The sequence below is a fragment of the Zootoca vivipara genome, chromosome Z, assembly GCF_963506605.1.
Source record: "Zootoca vivipara chromosome Z, rZooViv1.1, whole genome shotgun sequence".
Taxonomy (NCBI): Eukaryota; Metazoa; Chordata; class Lepidosauria; order Squamata; family Lacertidae; genus Zootoca; species Zootoca vivipara.
In genome coordinates this window covers 14,687,605-14,704,466 of record NC_083294.1, presented here as the reverse complement: position 1 = coordinate 14,704,466, position 16,862 = coordinate 14,687,605, and the positions used below count along the sequence as shown (strand labels likewise).

The following is a 16,862-nucleotide window of genomic DNA, read 5'->3' as shown; positions in this document are numbered from 1 at the left end:
AGCTGGGCCACTGCAAGAAGAGGATGCTGGACTAGGTGGGCTATTGGCTTAACTCAGCAGGCTCTTAGGTCATTATCCTCTTATGTTCTTAGTGATGATACAAAGGGACCCATCACTTAGTGGTGGAGCCTACAGGCTATATGTTAAAAGTCACAGATCCAGTACCTAACCAGCCCTACTGTACAAAACTTTCATACGGCTAGCCTTTCACAGGGACAGATGTGGCACACCTTTAAGAGCCCTGCTGCATCTGTCCCTGTGAGTGGCTGGGCAGTGTTCAGGCCTCTTGAAAATGCTTGCAAGTCACTTGGAGACCTTGCTTGTGTACCAAATGACATAAATTCAGTAAATATTATTATTATTATTCATGAGAAGAGAAGGCTCCCTGGGAAAGACCCTGATGTTGGGAAAGATTGAGGGCACTAGGAGAAGGGGACGACAGAGGACGAGATGGTTGGACAGTGCTCTCGAAGCTACGAATATGAGTTTGACCAAACTGCGGGAGGCAGTGCAAGACAGGAGTGCCTGGCGTGCTATGGTCCATGGGGTCACGAAGAGTTGGACACGACTAAACGACTAAACAACAACAAATATTATTAGTACCCAGAATCTTCCACTACCAAAGTTCACGCTTTCAATACCCACCATCTCCAGGAAGGGCTGGAAAGATTCTTGCACTGGTACTATTACTGTCCTATGGCTGGTATTATTTTCTACACCAGCTGTGGGCAAGTACCATGCTTGCTGGGGCTGATGGGAGTTGTAGTCCAGCAAGATCTTGGGGGTTAGGGCAAAGGTTCTCCACCCCTTCTCTATGGGATATTTTATCTGCTTGTTCACTCTGCAGTTGGATACCTCTTGAGATGACATAACCAAATTTTGCACAGCAGTTCGACTAAGGAGCAGGTTTCAGCTATGTTTGGATAAAATTGGATGCCGTTTTGAAACAAGATTGCAAACTGTACCTTTCAAAACTGAATTGATTTTAGGCAGATTTCAAAACTGCACAGATATTTTTTTTGGGGGGGGGGAGAGTTGTTTCTAAGAATTACCAAGCAATACTGGGCTCAAGAGTGCTCAGTCTCCTGAATCCCTAACAGGTATTCCTGTGATTAAAGATAAAATTTAGTCTAACTTCATTTAAAACACAGGTGGAATTGGAGCATTTTCAGAGTGCCACTAACAGAAATGAAAATGACCTGGGTTTTGCTTCACTTTATTTATCTGAAACTTTTAAACTGCTGCCTCTTTTAAAACCCATGGTTGCATAAAACACCTAATCCATGTTTTTCACAGGCTCATTGGTGTGTGTGTGTGTGTGTTCGCGTAGCCTCCGGGGTGGGCTCCAGGACGGGGAATGGTGGGTGGGGTGGGGGAGAGAGAGATTTGTGGTCATAAAAAGAGAATTAGCTTCCCCAGCCTGCCCTCCGCTTCTTATAACAGCCCATTCAGTATAAACAAAGGGGAGCTTTAATTGACTAACGAGCTCTTCAAAGCTAATGGACCAGTGCGGCCGCTGGAGTGTGAAGTGGGTGAGGGGGTGGGTGGGGGGTTGCTCCCTTTCACAGGACTCGGAGCGTGGACAACTATACGCTCGCGCAGTCTGCCTCACTCCGATGGATGGGTGAGAAAAGAACAGCAGGCCAGGAAGAGCGTCTTGTGAGCTGAAAGACGTGGGGGACAGCAGGGAGCATTTTTTCAGCCCTGAGGGCCACATTCCCTTCTGGGTGACCTCCTGAGGACTGTTTGCCAGTGGTGGGTGGTGCCAAAAGGAAAAGTGGGGGGAGCAAATAATATGAAATCTGCCTAATAATAATAATAATAATTTATTTGTCCCCGCCCATCTGACTAGGTTACCCCAGCCACTTTAGGCGGCTTCCAACATACAGTGGTACCTCGGTTTAAGTACACAATTGGTTCCGGAAGTCTGTACTTAACCTGAAGCGTACTTAACCTGAAGCGAACTTTCCCATTGAAAGTAATGGAAAGTGGATTAATCCGTTCCAGACGGTCCGCGGAGTACTTAAACTGAAGCGTACTTAACCCGAAGTATGAGTGTAATTAACCTGAAGCAAACTTTTCCATTGAAAGGAATGGAAAGTGGATTAATCCGTTCCAGACGGGTCCGCAGAGTACTTAAACTGAAAGTACTCAAACCGAAGTGTACTTAAACTGAGTTATGACTGTATATAACAACATAATAAATACATTAAAAATTAAAAAGCTTCCCTATTTAGTGCTGCCTTCAGATGTCTTCTAAAAGTTGTGTAGTTCTTTATCTCCTTGACATCTGATGGGAGAGGGCATTCCACAAGGCGGGCCTTGTGCTCTTCTCGCAGTGAGGGCACTGCCATAAGGCCCTCGGTGCTGGTTAGTTTCTACAAACATACCCTCTCTATTGTCCACCCAGGCAAGCAAGAGACACGACCAGGGCCATCTTAAACGCCCCTGCCGCTGTGGTGCGCCGGATCTCTCCGGCGCCCTCCCGCCCCGTTTCCCAGCGCGGTGGGCGGGTGGGCGCAGCTGCGCGGCGGACCGGCGGATCGGCCGGCCAGCGGGCGGGCACAGCTCGCGGCGCCTTTCTGGCGGGCCGGTGCCATGGTGCCCTGCGCCACCGGGGGTCTACCTAGAGCCGGGCCTGGACACGACCAGATTTCGAGGACACATTCAGCCAGGCTAAAACACTCAAGGAGGGTGTGGAAGCAGGGCTGGTGACGGGTGAGGTATCCAGGGGAGGGGGGAAGGCTCAGAAGACCACATTTGGCCTCTGGGCCTGAGGTGCTCCAGCCCCCGACAAGAGAAATGCCAATGCTAATGATTTGGGTACCAGTAATTAATTATTCTGCCACCCTCATGGAAGCAACAGGAAGGCATGTCCCTCCCTGCCGAAACTTGGAAGCACTGGTCTTCAACAGTGAAGATTTGCAGGAAATTTTGTGAGATAGCCTCTATCATAAGAACGTAAGGAAAGCCTTCTGGATCAGGCCAGTGACCCATCCAGCCCAGCATCCTGTTCTCACAGTGGCCAACCAGATGCCCCACAAGCAAGACATGAATGCAACAGCATTCTCCCCACTTGTGATTCCCAGCAATCGGTATTCAGAGTCACTTCCTCTCACAGTGGCAGTAGAACATAAGTAGAATCTGGCTGCTATGGATTACATTGAATTGTAGTTCATAGAATCATCTAGTCCAACCCCCCTGCTTGCAGGAATCTTTTGCCCAGTGTGGGGCTTGAACCCACAACACTGAGATTAAGAATCTCATGCTCTACCAACCGAGAAACCCACAAGCAGGACCTGAGCACAAGAGCCCTCTCTCCCCTCCTGTGGTTTCCAGAAGTTGGTATTCAGAAGCATTGCTGTGTCGGCAGATCACAGCCATTATTGCTAGTAGCCATCAATAACCCTGTCCGCCATTAATTTGCCCAATCGTCTTTCAAAGCCATCTAGGTTGGTGGCCACTGGCACCTATGGGAGTCAGTTCCACTCATCCACTCTGCTATATGAACAAGTCCTGTCCTGAGTCTCCTAACATTCAGCTACATAGGATGTCCACTAGTTCTATTGTCATGAGAGAGGGAGTAAAACTCTTCTGTGTTCTTTTTCTCCAAGCCATGCATCATTTGATAAACCTCGGTGACATCATCTGTTACTTATCTTTTCTCTAAACTAAAAAGCCCCCCCCCCAGTGCTGCCACCTTTCTCCTTAGTGCAGCCATCACTCTACCTCCTTGATCATTTTGGTTGCCCTTTCCTGAACCTTTTCGAACCCTACAATACCCTTTTTTGAGGTAGGACGGCCTGTGGCCTGAGGTACATTCTTTGGCCATTGCTGTGGCTTTAAAGTGTTTTCTTGGATTTCAGTATTGGATGGTGACATGGCTGTTGTCACCCACCCTGGGACCTTGCAGCAAAGGGTTGGGTAATAAATCTCTTAATAACTAAATAATAAATTAACAGGCACGCACACACCCTCCTCAATGCAAAGGACCTAGACTTGGAAGCTGTCCTTAACAGATGGTCCCCCAGGCTCTGATTCAAGACTTAGTAATGCAGGAAGGAACAAGCCCCACGTCAGTATCCGCAGACTGGATTTGTCCACGAATTGCATGCCCCTCTCTGCAACTTTGCAACAAACAAACAAACAAAAAACAGCAAACATCTCTTCTGGCAAATCAAATAAATTATTGTCCCAATTGTCAAATCTTTCAAGTTAAGAAAACGCTGGTGGAGTCTTGCCTTTCCCTGGCAGAGCCTAACACCCCCTCGATCAACACCCCGCTGCTGTGTCGTTTGTCAGGCTGAGAACCATGTCATTGCTACATCTCCCGCTAATTCCATGCCCGTCGTGTAAGTCACCCAGTTTTCACAGACCATTTCACCCACAGAAATGTCGCCGGCTAATTGACTGAGTGGGTGACCCCGTAACAGAGCTGAGGTTTATGACTATCTATATGCTGTGTTGTGTGTGTGTGTGTGTGTGTGTGTGTGTGTGTGTGTGTGTGAGAGAGAGAGAGAGAGAGAGAGAGAGAGAGAGAGAGAGAGAGAGAGAGCAGGAATGAGAGAGAGAGAGAAAGGGGGAGATAGGATAAGGAGATTAATAGAGGAGGAAACATCTTGAGGCCTTGTGAAAGGCAGGTAGGGACAGCGTGAAACTTTTTATAGGATAAGGATGGATAATTCCATTTCTGGTCTGTTGTCTGCCTGGCATGTGTTCATGCGTATGACCTTTCTATCCTGTTTCTGCATAAATCTACGTAGGCACTTTTAAACTTTTTTTTTAAAAAAAAACTGCATAAAATTAATATTTGGCAAATTGCTGTGATTTATTTGTATAACTATTGCTTAATGTCAAAATTGGTTTCTGAGCACTTTAGAAAGTATATATAAAAAGCACACAGCATTAGTATAAAAGCTATATTTTGTTTGGACTTTTTTTGAAAGATGAAAATTGGACTTCAAAAAATTGGAGAGGCTATTAACTGAAGGATATTAACTGTGCTGTGATCTGTCCGCTTGGTCCAGCATGTGATAATCAGGACAGTTTGCTTAAAAATTTGGATTGAATAAAATCCAAACATGAGAATCTTCTGTAGGGAGAGACACCTAGTGGGAAGGGCCACAGCTCAGTGGTAGACCGTCTTCTTTACACGCAGAAGATCCCATGGGCAGTCCCCAGCATCTTCTGTTCATGAGGACTAGAGCCTTACTGTATTTTTTAGTGACAATGATTCACTGACGGAGCATCTGCACTGCATGCAGAAACTCCCAGATTTAATCCCCAGAGGCATCTCCAGGTAAGGGTAGGAAGGATTCCCTGCCTGAAACCTTGGACAGAGCTGCTGCCAGTTAGTGTTGACAGTATTGAGCTAGACAGGTGGACGGTCAGACTTCCCTGGGTTCATAGATGTGATGATGAATATGTTTCACTTGCAATTAAGAATGTTTGAGGGATTTGGTCTTTGCAAATTTTGATATCAACTGACCCAATCAAATTACCCTCTGTTCATGTGTGGATAGGAATTCCCTGCTGAATTGCAAAGCTGAAAATGATTTTAAACAGGAAAATGCTAAAACACCAACACCCCGTAGGTACTTTAACTAGTGTGCTGAAAGTTTGAATGTTGTAATTTAAGTGCATGATGTTAAGTATCCTTCTGGCACCTACTGAATACTTAACAAAAAATATTCTAGGAGGCTTTTAAATTGAACTCTGAGTTTGTAATTTTTAACTGATTTTAATTTGCATTGTGCATTGTGTTTCCTTGGACAACTGACAACTGTGATTGAGCAGTATATAAATGGTTGAAATGCATAAATAAATAATAGGCAGGACTCAGCCTCACATGATCCAAGAGCTTCCCTCCTAAATTGCAGGAGGTTGGACAAGAAGACCCTTGGTGTCGCTCCCAACTCTACAATTCTGCTCCAGCTAACTTTCCCCAAAACATTGCTTATTTCATGGCCCCAGGAATATTGCAAAAGGGGTGTATATCCTGTGACAACTGATGATCTGAAAAGCAAGAAGCAGGCAGAAGCAACAGGTTGCACTGCTGTCTGTCTGCCATAGCAAAAGCTGTTTCTCCTGGTGCTGCAATGCTGTTTCCCAGATTTAATTCTTTCTCCCCTTTTCTTTTCGTTTTATCTTGTCTGTAGGAGCATGGTATCCCTATTCCAGTGACGCCCACCAATCCATGGAGCATGGATGAAAACCTTATGCACATCAGGTGAGACAATAAGCCACCCAGACTGGGCAACCCAGTCAGATGGGCGGGGTACAAAGAATAGAATTGTTGTTGTTGGTTATTATTATTGCTGCTTGAGAGCAAATGGCCACCTAGCCCAGTGTCCTGTTTCTGACAGAGGTCAGCCCTATGCCACAAGCGGCTCAGGAGAACAAGAGACTCAGTTACTAATTAAACTTTTCTCCTTTTCTCCCTTGCTTGATTTCCATATTCCAAAGCTATGAGGCTGGGATCCTGGAGAACCCTAAGGTAAGCAGTGCCTACCAAGAAAAATCGGAGGGGATATGGGAAAGGGCCATAGCTTGGCGGAACAGCACCTCCTTTGCTTGCAAAAGGCCCCAGGTCCAGTCCCCTGTGGCATCTCTGTGTAGGGATGGGAGAGACCCCTGCATGAAACTCCAGAGAGCTACTGCCAGTCAGGGAGCCAGTGTGGTGTAGTGGTTAAGAGTGGTAGACTCTTAATCTGGTGAACTGGGTTCGATTCCCTGCTCCTCCACATGCATCTGCTGGGTGACCTTGGGCTAGTCACACTTCTCTGAAGTCCCTCAGCCTCACTCACCTCACAGAAGTATCTGAAGAAGTGTGCATGCACACGAAAGCTCATACCAAAATAAAAACTTAGTTGGTCTTTAAGGTGCTACTGAAGGAATTTTTTTATTTTACTTCGACCCAGACCAACACGGCTACCTACCTGTCACCTCAGAGTGTTTGTTGTGGGGGAGGAAGGGAAAGGAGATTGTTAGCCGCTTTGAGACTCCTTAAGGGGAGTGAAAGGCGGGATATCAAGTCTAAAACTCTCCCCCCCACACCTCTCCTCGTAATTCCCATCTCACTCCTTGGCCTTGACAAGAAGCAAAACGATTTTTGTTTTTACCACTTCTCAAAATTCTTTCATTTATAGACATTATTATATATACAATATTATATGCATATGAATAGGTTTCCTAAAGCAGGGATAGCTGATGTGATGCTTTGGACTATATCTCCCATCAGCCACCATGCCCAATGGTTAGGAATGGTGGTCCCATAGTTATAATATACCAGGGATCCCCAAACTTACCTCGCCGAGGGCCGGTGCCGCCAGCACCGATTTCGCTGCGGGCCGGAGCGTGCGCCCATACGCATGCACATACACGATTTCTGGCGCACTTCTGGGTCGCCAGAACACCAGAAATAGCTTGTGCGCATGCGCATGGGCCTCCTCCAGCTCGGAAGTGCGCCAGAAATGACGCTTGCGCATGCGCACAAGCTATTTCCAACGCACTGGTGACCTGGAAGTGGGCAGCCATGCCGCGCCGTTAAGAGCGGGTGGTGGCAGCGGGCAGCGGGGGTCTGTAATATACTATTCCCCATGTATAATTCTGCATTAAAATACATGAATAGCTCAGGCATATGTTCCGTGCAGGAGGTGGGGTCCGATGTGGGTAGAGCTTGATGGGATCAGAACAGCCAAGTTCTTTGCACAAATCCCGTGGTGGCCGTTGACCATTGAGACTGGTGGGGCAGGAAACAGGAAGGCCAAACAATAGGGGGAGCCAGGCAGAGCCAATGAGAGGCAGAGCCAACTAACTCTCAGAGTGGTTTGACACTCAAGCCCTCACCCCAGGGAATTCTGGGAACTGTAGCTCTTGGGAGGGGAGGACTCCTCTAACAACTCTCAGGACCTGTAACAAGCTGCATTTCCCAGGATTCTTTGGGGGAAGCCACCTTAGCATCCCACAAGGCCTTGGACCTGGGCCTCTTCCAGAGATCCTCCTTGCTTGAGCCCATGTGGATATTACTCCTTAAGCGCTCCTACAGGGGGCAGGCCCAGCAGACACTGCCTACCCACTTCCAAGTGCTGTCCTCCTTGTCTGGCAGCGCTGCATGTCACTCTGGAGTTCCTGGGCATGGCCCTCGCTGCATCTTAATGGGGGTGGATGGCTTTGTTGCCTGCTGGTCCTAATCGCTTCCACTTTATGCTCTGCTGGACTTGCCACGCTCAGGGGAGCTACTTAAACTATCCATCAGCACTAATTAGACAATCAGGCACGGAGGGTTGGCCGGGGATGAGGGGGGGAGGAGAGGTGATGATGGGTGAGAAAGTTGTGTGTGTGTGTTTGGGATAAAGGTTCTAGTAACTGGATGATCCCCTAGACTATTGCTTCCTGAAGCTTCCTGCCATAGAGGACTGCTAATGTGCTGCTAGATGTAAAATGAAAGGCTCCTGCAAGCACCAACTACCCCCCAAAGGGAGGGTGCTGTCTTGTCCCTGCATGATTACTTCCCTCCCAATGAAACATCACTTGAAAGAGGTTGGGCAGGAAGTTTAATTTGGTGTAAATCGTGCATAGTATTGTACTTGAAATGGTTGGGACCCACCATGGAACCTTATTGTGAAGGGGGGTAAGATAAAGGTAAAGGTACCCCTGACTATTAGGTCCAGTCACAGATGACTCTGGGTTTGCGGCACCGGTGCTCATCTCGCTCTATAGGCCGAGGGAGCCAGCGTTTGCAGACAGTTTTTCCAGGTCATGTGGCCAGCATGATTAAGCCGCGTCTGGCGAAACCAGAGCAGCACACGGAAACGCCGTTTACCTTCCCGCTGTAGCGGTGCCTATTTATCGAATTACACTTTGACGTGATTTCAAACTGCTAGGTTGGCAGGAGCAGGGACCGAGCAACGGGAGCTCACCCCATCGTGGGGATTCGAACCGCCGACCTTCCAATCGGCAAGCCCTAGGCTCTGTAGTTTAGACCACAGCGCCACCCGCATCTCACGAAGGGTGGGTAAATAATAATAAATACATCTACTACTACTACAACTAATTGTATCCAAATAAAGTTTGCACCGAGTAGATCTATTGAAATTAATGCACATAAGTTAGTCATGTTTATTAATTTTGATGGATTCACTCTAAATAGGATTATCATTAAATACAACCCAACAACGAGTAAATTTATTTATCTATTTATAAAAAAAACATTTATAGACTCCTATTTCATTTTTAAAAAATCAAAGCAGCTTACAACAAGAACATATAAAACCATACATTAAAACCATTAAAAACTTTAAAAACATACATCGGTTAACCATTATGGGAATATGTATTCTTAATTGCCTGCATAGGCCTGAAAAGTTTTCAGCAGGAGTTTAAAAGTTAAAACAGAAGCCACCTGCCTAAAATTAGTAAAATGTATACAACTAAGGTTTATCCCAAGTAGATCCATTGAAATTAACGGACATTAGTTACATTTATTAATTTTAATGGATCTGCTCTGAGTAGGACTTGCATTGAATGCAACTTAACACCACCACCAACAACAACATATAGCATAATCTTATCGTGTGCCTGCTCTGGATCTCTGTTTTGATCATAGCAATGCAGAGAGGTGGAGCACAATAATTTGCCCCAAGAGAAAGCTGCCCGTCATATCCCTGCATGAGTCTCTGCTCTGGACTTGCTTGCTTCTTGCCAACCCCTGCTGAGGATAGGCATTTCTGCAGCATCTTGGTATTGAGTATCATTTCATCCACACACACCCCCTCCTCCAGCAGACTTAGCCACTCACAGAGGAGGCTGCCTGTTGAATCTCTGCACAAGTCAGCGCTCTAGGCTTGTCACCAATTAATTGAAAAGGCAGGTGCAAGTAGGGGACTCAGGTAGTGGGACCTGGGCTTAACTGAGTGTGGAGATATTGAAAACTGAGCCTGTGTGTGTGTGTGTGTGTGTGTGTGTGTGTGTGTGTGTGTGTGTAAAGTCAGAGGACCACCTCTAAATTTTAATAAAGACAGATAGAATTCACTTCTCCCAGGCAAGTTGTTTTTGACTGGGTTTGGATATTGGGTGGTATTCAGCTAGGTTTCCCCTATAGAAAGTAACAAACACGACTAAGTTGGTCTGCTGCATTCATGTCTTCTTTGTTAGGTTCCTACCTGTGAGAACCAAATGCTGGACTAGATAGCCCTTTGGCCTAATCCAGTACCCAGGCCCTTTTGATGCTCTCCCTCCACTGTCAGAAGCAGGGTGTTTCTGAATACCTGTTGCTGGGAATCACAAGTGGGGAGAGTCGCCGGCACACTCATATCCTGCTTGCGGGATTCCCATTGGGAAATCTGATTGGCCCCTGTGAGAACAGGATGCTGGAGTAGCTGGGACATTGACCTGACACAGCAGGCTTTTCTGACAGTCTCGAGTCCATTAATTTCAATAGGTGCACTATGAGTGAAGCTTACGTGAATTCCGTTGCGTTTCCCCCTTTCTCCAGTCCGCCCTTGAATCTTGTGCTGAAGAGTGAGGGTAAGAAACCTAATTAATAAACGACCCCCTGTTTTTCCTCCTGTGAAATGGGCATTTTCTGGTGCCCATAAGAATACCTTAAGTTTCTAACTGTGTCCCTGCCCCACCCCCGCCCCCCAAAACAAAAAACAGTTCCTAGGGTATATATACAGAAATGTCTATATTCAAAACACACTCTCGCTCATGCAACAAGCCCATCTGTACAGAAACCTAATGAAACAAGGTTATGACCCGCTCTAAAGCAAGGGAGATTGGATTCTCCCTCCCCCTTCGCTCCATTTCCCCCTTCCTAACGATATCTTTTACATCAAAGGAAAAAAATGCTGCATTTTCATGTATGGGTCTGTTATTTTAACAACACACACACATGTACTCAAAATGCGTAAACGCAGAAGCCCAAATTATACGGGCGGCAGATTCCAATTTTACTCTGGCTGTGCTTTTCAGGAAGGCTTGATCATACTTATTTGGAAAGCAAGGAAGAACCTGTGCTCAGATCATGAAAAACTTTAGTACTCCAGGTTGGTGGGGTGGGTGGGGGGTGAGGGAAGCAGAATGAAGGCGGGTGGGAGAGGTAAAAGCAGTGCTTTTTTTCTGGGGTACGCAGGGGTACGCATACCCCTAAACATTTTGTGAATCTTAACTTGGGCCTCATTGAGGGGCAGTATTTCAGTATGAGTAGGAAAATGAGAGTACCCCTGAACATTTTTTTAAAAAAGAAAAAAAAGCACTGGGTAAAAGGCAGAGGAGACTTGAGTGCCCAGAAAAGGCACACATCTGTATTTGAAATATTTAAAACTCTTTAAATATTGAAAGCAAAGTTGGGTCTGTAGTTGCAATTCCCTAAACCAGGGCTGTTAAATAAAACAACTAAATAGATTTTAAAATAAATAAATAAATAAATAAATAAATAAAGGCATCGACATGGCAATAGGGGCTTCATTCCATCATTTGGGTACATGCTTTGGCTTATTCTATTCCCCCCTTAAAAAGAAGAAGAAGGAAAATGCCCCAGTTCAAACAGGATAGAGGTTTGCTATAGTATATCAATGCCTCCTTATTTATCCCACACCATAGGAGGGCTGGTCTTGGGATGTCATCTTTAAAGGGATGAAGGGGCAATGGGGAAAGAAAGAAGGGGGGAGAGAGGGAGGGAGGGAAGGAGGAGGCTGGGTGATTGTGGGGAGGGTGTGTGTGCATGAAGAATCAGGGAGTGGGGCAAGAAGAGGAAAAAATTGGAAGTAAATGGTCCATGAACTAAAGTGTGATGTACAGCTATCGATGCTGCAAATGGTTTATTCATCCAGGGTTGATATTGTTGTGCCTGGGACTGAATGAACTCTTTTCAGGGTACCCATATGAAGTTAAAGCAAGTAAATTTCTATCTTCCGAGGTATTAGCTGCCTCATTGCTCCTCAATCGGGCCTCACAGAGGCAGAAAATAGCTCAACCATCTGTTTTCAAATCCCTCCGGCTGTCAGGTCGGAGGGGGGGGGTTCATGTCTGTTGGGGGGGGTTGATGATGGCGAAAGGGGGTGGAGGAGGAGAAGAAGACGAAGGGACAGGGTGTCAGCATATCAGCACCCTCTACTCTCTTTCCTCCCCCCCAACAATCTAACTCCAGCTGCAACTCAAAACAGAGAGAGGTTTTCAGGGGGGGGGGAAGTAGCCTGAACACCCGCCGTTTATTTTGGTCCATGGAGATCTAGGGTGGCGGCAGCACCCGCCAGCCCCAGCTGGCTTAGCCAACAGCCATGGGTGGGGGGGAAGCATGGTCCAACAAGGGCTGGAAAGCTCACAGTTACCCCAACATGCTCTACAGTCAGGACACCAGTACATTGGGGTGGAGAAGCTGGAGTTCTTCCATGATGGAGTGCTGCCATGTTTGGAGGCAGACATGTTGCTGAACACCGGTTGCTGGAAGCTACCAGAGGGAGGAGGGCTCTCGTGCTTGGGTACTGCTTGTGGGCTTCTCATCGGGGTATCTAGTTGGCCACTGTGGGGTTGCTGGGCTAAGTGGGTCACTGCCTGATCAAGCAGGACTCTTCATATGTTCTTATTCTCAGATGTTGTTGGACTCCAGCATGGCCAAATGGTCAGAGATGCTGGGAACTGGACTCCCCCCCCCCGGAGCTAGACAATTAGGGATGGAGAAGAAATTGGATTCTTTTCTCTTTTAAAGACTAAGCTATGAAAGTTGCAGTGTGTGAACTGCAAACACAGGCATCCTTCAAAATTCGAACTTTTCAATCTGTACTTTCTGAATTTTGCAGTGCAGTTTTCCAACCGACTAATGTTTAAAATTATGTAATACTGTGGGTTCCTGCCCCTGTTCACATTGCTCAGCAACCCCACCTGCCCTCTACCAAAATCTCACCCCTTGCCAACACAGTGCCCCTCCCTTTGCACCTCATCTTTGCACCCCTATCCCTTCACAGCTCTGGTGAATTTTCAGGAGATGGTTTATTATTATTATTATTATTATTATTATTATTATTATTATTATTATTATTGCAAATTGCTGCAGGAATCTAGAGGACTGAATTTAACACTGGAAAAGTGAGAAACTGAGAAAACCAGGACTGACTGCATAGCTGCCAAGTTTTCCCTTTCCTCGCGAGGAAGCCTATTCAGCATAAGGGAAAATCCCTTAAAAAAGGGGATAACTTGGCAGCTATGACTGACTGATCCCTCCCTCCTTCCATCCCTGATCCCTGAAATATAGGAAAGAGAGAGGCGTGTTTGTCACACGTTCCTGTACCTAGGTTGACATTCTCTCGGATGGTTATGGTGCAGCCAACGTCAGCATCTGGGCCTTGTTCAGAGTCCAGCCTGGGGCTCACAAGCCCAGCAGTGACTGGCCCACCACCAGGGGCTGGTGAAGCTGTGATCTCCAGAGGACAATATGTCCAGAGGGAAATTCCTAAAATGTGAGCTGGACCCCAGTGCTTCCAGGGATTGAGCTTCCCAAAATGTCTCCCAGCAATGAATCAAAAGAGAAACAAAGGCAGGATTGTGTGGCCGTTACTCCAGCTTCATTCAGGGGATATAGCCCACTGTTTTTTGTTCATGGGTCCCCAGAAGCCCAAGGACATCTGTCGCAGATTTTGAGCTAACTAAAAGTGGGGCCTGCCACAAAATGTTGCAGCATGCACTTCCCTTTTTGCAGGAGTGCTCCTCTTTAGGGTTCTCGCTAGCCATTAGCCCCTCCAAGATATTATAAACTGTTGCTGCTTAAGCAGACATCCTTTCACCATTTTTATTTCCCAAAATGACATCCCATGAGAACTGAATTCAGGGCCCATGTTTGATTTGGGGTGAATGTTTAGCCCCACAGATGTTATCTTGGTACACCTTAGATTCCCCCAAAGTATGCCAATACATCTCCTTTTGTCCTCTGTGGACTCCTTTCACCTCTAATTTTGTTGGCACTTCATTCTAGCATTTGGTGTTGGTGTAAAGAAGCTTTCTATCATGGTGGTAGAAAGAGGTTTTGTTTTTGTTTTTTTGTCCTTTAATAGCACTGGAACTTGGAAGTGTGTGTGATGGTCTAGAGGGGCTCGATGGTCCTTTGCAGGCCCCAATCCTCACCACCAAGCACCAACCAGGCAATGGCTCCTGAGGAGACCATATCTGGACACCACCAGGAGGCTCCACCTATGTTGGAAGGAGCAGGGTGGGGCTCTTTCCATTCACCAAGATTATGGTAGGGAAGGGCCCCAGTTGCAGGACCTCAGCTAGAATGAAGGGTGCAGAAACCTGGAGGGTATAAAAAGCCCCACAGTAGGGAGAAGGCAGGCGGTGGAAGTTTAGAGACCCTGTTTCTCAGCAACGTTTGGTTTCTGGGCCTGCAATGATGCAGTTGCGATGCAGTTTGGGGGGGGAAGCCTCAAACTACAACCTCAAGGCTCTATTACTGCAATGTGCTGTAGGTAGGGCCTCATGCAGGCCTGGTTTGGAAAGGCCAGATGGTACGGTACAGCATGGAGCAGCCAGGCTGCTGATGGGGACACCTAGTCAACAACATGGGACACCCTTGTTAGAACAGCTGTACTGGCTGCCCATCAACGACTGAGCCAGGTTCAAGTTGTTAATTTACAAAGCCCTGAACAACTGAGGTCCAGAGTACCTTGGGGAGTGGGGACAGCCTGAACATTTGTATCCCAGAACGATCACTCATTCTTGCTGGAGCATTGCAGGTCATTTCCTGAGTTGTTGAGTTTCATCTGAAAACAAAAAGAAACTGAGCCTGGAGTGTCATGGGCCCAGCCCCTTAGAACTACCTGCCAATAGACATTCAGCCGGGTCCTTCTGTTTTAACTTTTAAATGCCTGCTGAAACATTTCCTATTCTGCCCGGCCTTTGTAGGCTATTAAGGAAGTTTCTTTCTATGGTGAATTGATAATCTCTGATTTTTTTAAAGTGGTTTTTAAATTTATTTATTTTTGTTTAAAAATGTATATAGATATCGTCATTGCAAGCTGCTCCGATTTTTTGATGGTATTTTTTAAAATTATTACTATAAAGAAAGAAATAATTGTTGAGCTCAGCTGCATCCCAGCTACCTGAGAAACCTGGAAAAGATCCTATCTTCCAGTACTGGGAATATATTCCATTGGGAGCTTCATTGACCAAAATGGAGTTGCACCCACTTTTTGTTGACGAGGAAGTTCAATCTGTAATGTTTAAATAATTTAAGTTGCACATCTCCCCACTGCTCCATTTCCCCCCCTTATGGCTGCCCCCTAGCCTTCTCCTTGGGCATTCCCATCTGCTGATGGTGTCTGCTTGATGGGATAAATGTTCTAGTTGGACCACAGCCAGGGGCTCTTTGTACTAAGTGGAAGCCTTTCCCAGTGACTTGAACAGTGAGTATATGAGGGGTTTCCTTGGAAGACCCTACACACCCACACACTGAATAAGGACATAGGAAGCTGCTGTATTACTGAGTCAGTCCATCTAGCTCCGTATTGCCTGTTCTGACTGGCAGCTATGGCTTTCCAGGTTTTCAGACAGGGAGGCTCTCCCAGCCCTACCTTGAAGAAACCAGGGACTGAACTGGGGACTCTCTGAGTGGAAGACAAATGCTCTAACGTTGAGTCACAGTACCTTTGGGGAAGAACTATACCTCAGTGGTAGGTCAGCTTTCATGAACAACCAACTTTTCTAGTCCCTTGCAGAGCATCCAGTCCTTCTCAATTAGAGAAGGACTGGACACTCCACCATTAAATAGGAAGGCATAGGAAGAGGCTAGTTCACCCATGAGGCAGGTTGAGCCAGGCGCCTCAGGTGGCGGAAACCCAAGAGGCGGCATCCCTGCAGGGACCCTGCCCACATCACCACCTCTGCTGTTGGCAGAGAAGTGCCTCCAGCAACAGCTCTGACCCAGTAAGACCTCGGGAAAACTCACCGGAACCTACGGTTGCTGCCTCCACTTTGCTGGCACTGCCACACAACCTGCGCAAGGGAGGCACCTTCCCATTCCATCTTCAGTGGTGAAATGGGGAATTGCCACTCCTGCAAAGGAAGTTGCCTTTTCCTGAATCAAACTATTGGGTCCATCTAGTTCAGTGTTGTCTTTCCCCAGTCCTACCTGGAGATGCTGGGGATTGCACCTGGCACTTTCTGCATGCAACACAACTCTCTGCAATTAAGCTGCAGGCCTTCCCCTAAAAATGAGATTCTAGTCCTTATGGTTCTGAATGAAAGGCTGATTTAAATGGGGACATAGGGAGCTGCCTTATACTGAATCAGAGCTCTGGTCCAGAGTTTCAGGCAGGAGTCTTTCCCAGCTCTACCTGGAGATGCCGGGGATTGAACCTGCATGCATTATTCTAAATAATGCAGTGGAACTGCCTCCAGCAACAGGTAAGAATGTAATGTCTTCATTTAGTTATCATTGCAATAGCTTTTGACAGGCTTGATCTCCAGTGCATCTGTCTAAACCATTTCAACCAGTGGTGGAAGCCCCCTTATTTCACAGGGGATTTCTTAACCATGCACCATGCAGAATAAATACTTCCTTTAGCCAGCCAGCCATGGACCTACTACTGCGCTTGGGCTTATCTTATTGTAAAAAGAACCCTCAGGATTCTTCTTTGGAAGCCATGCCCACATTTTAATACTTTTAAAATTTGTTTCATGATATTGTATTGCTGTTAGCTGTTCTGAGCAACGTTTGTGGAGAGGTAGTAGTTAATGAACAAGCAGACAAAGGAGGCTGGTTTTTTTAAAAAATATCTTCATCTGTGACTCTTTAAGGAATGTGGGGCTTCCAGCAAAGACAAGAACAGAAAATAGGTTCAGTTGAGCTCACATTTTAATGCAAATCTACC

General features: G+C 46.5%; 1 protein-coding gene across 1 annotated transcript in view; it reads left to right on the top strand.

Moving 5' to 3' along the window:
- ASS1 (argininosuccinate synthase 1) overlaps positions 1–16,862 on the top strand; it is a 79,047-nt gene that overhangs the window by 21,318 nt on the left and 40,867 nt on the right. Inside the window, exons 7-8 of the mRNA XM_035113052.2 lie at positions 6,159–6,229; positions 6,466–6,496. Coding sequence (XP_034968943.1) covers positions 6,159–6,229; positions 6,466–6,496 — 102 coding nt within the window. The remainder of the gene's footprint in view (positions 1–6,158; positions 6,230–6,465; positions 6,497–16,862) is intronic.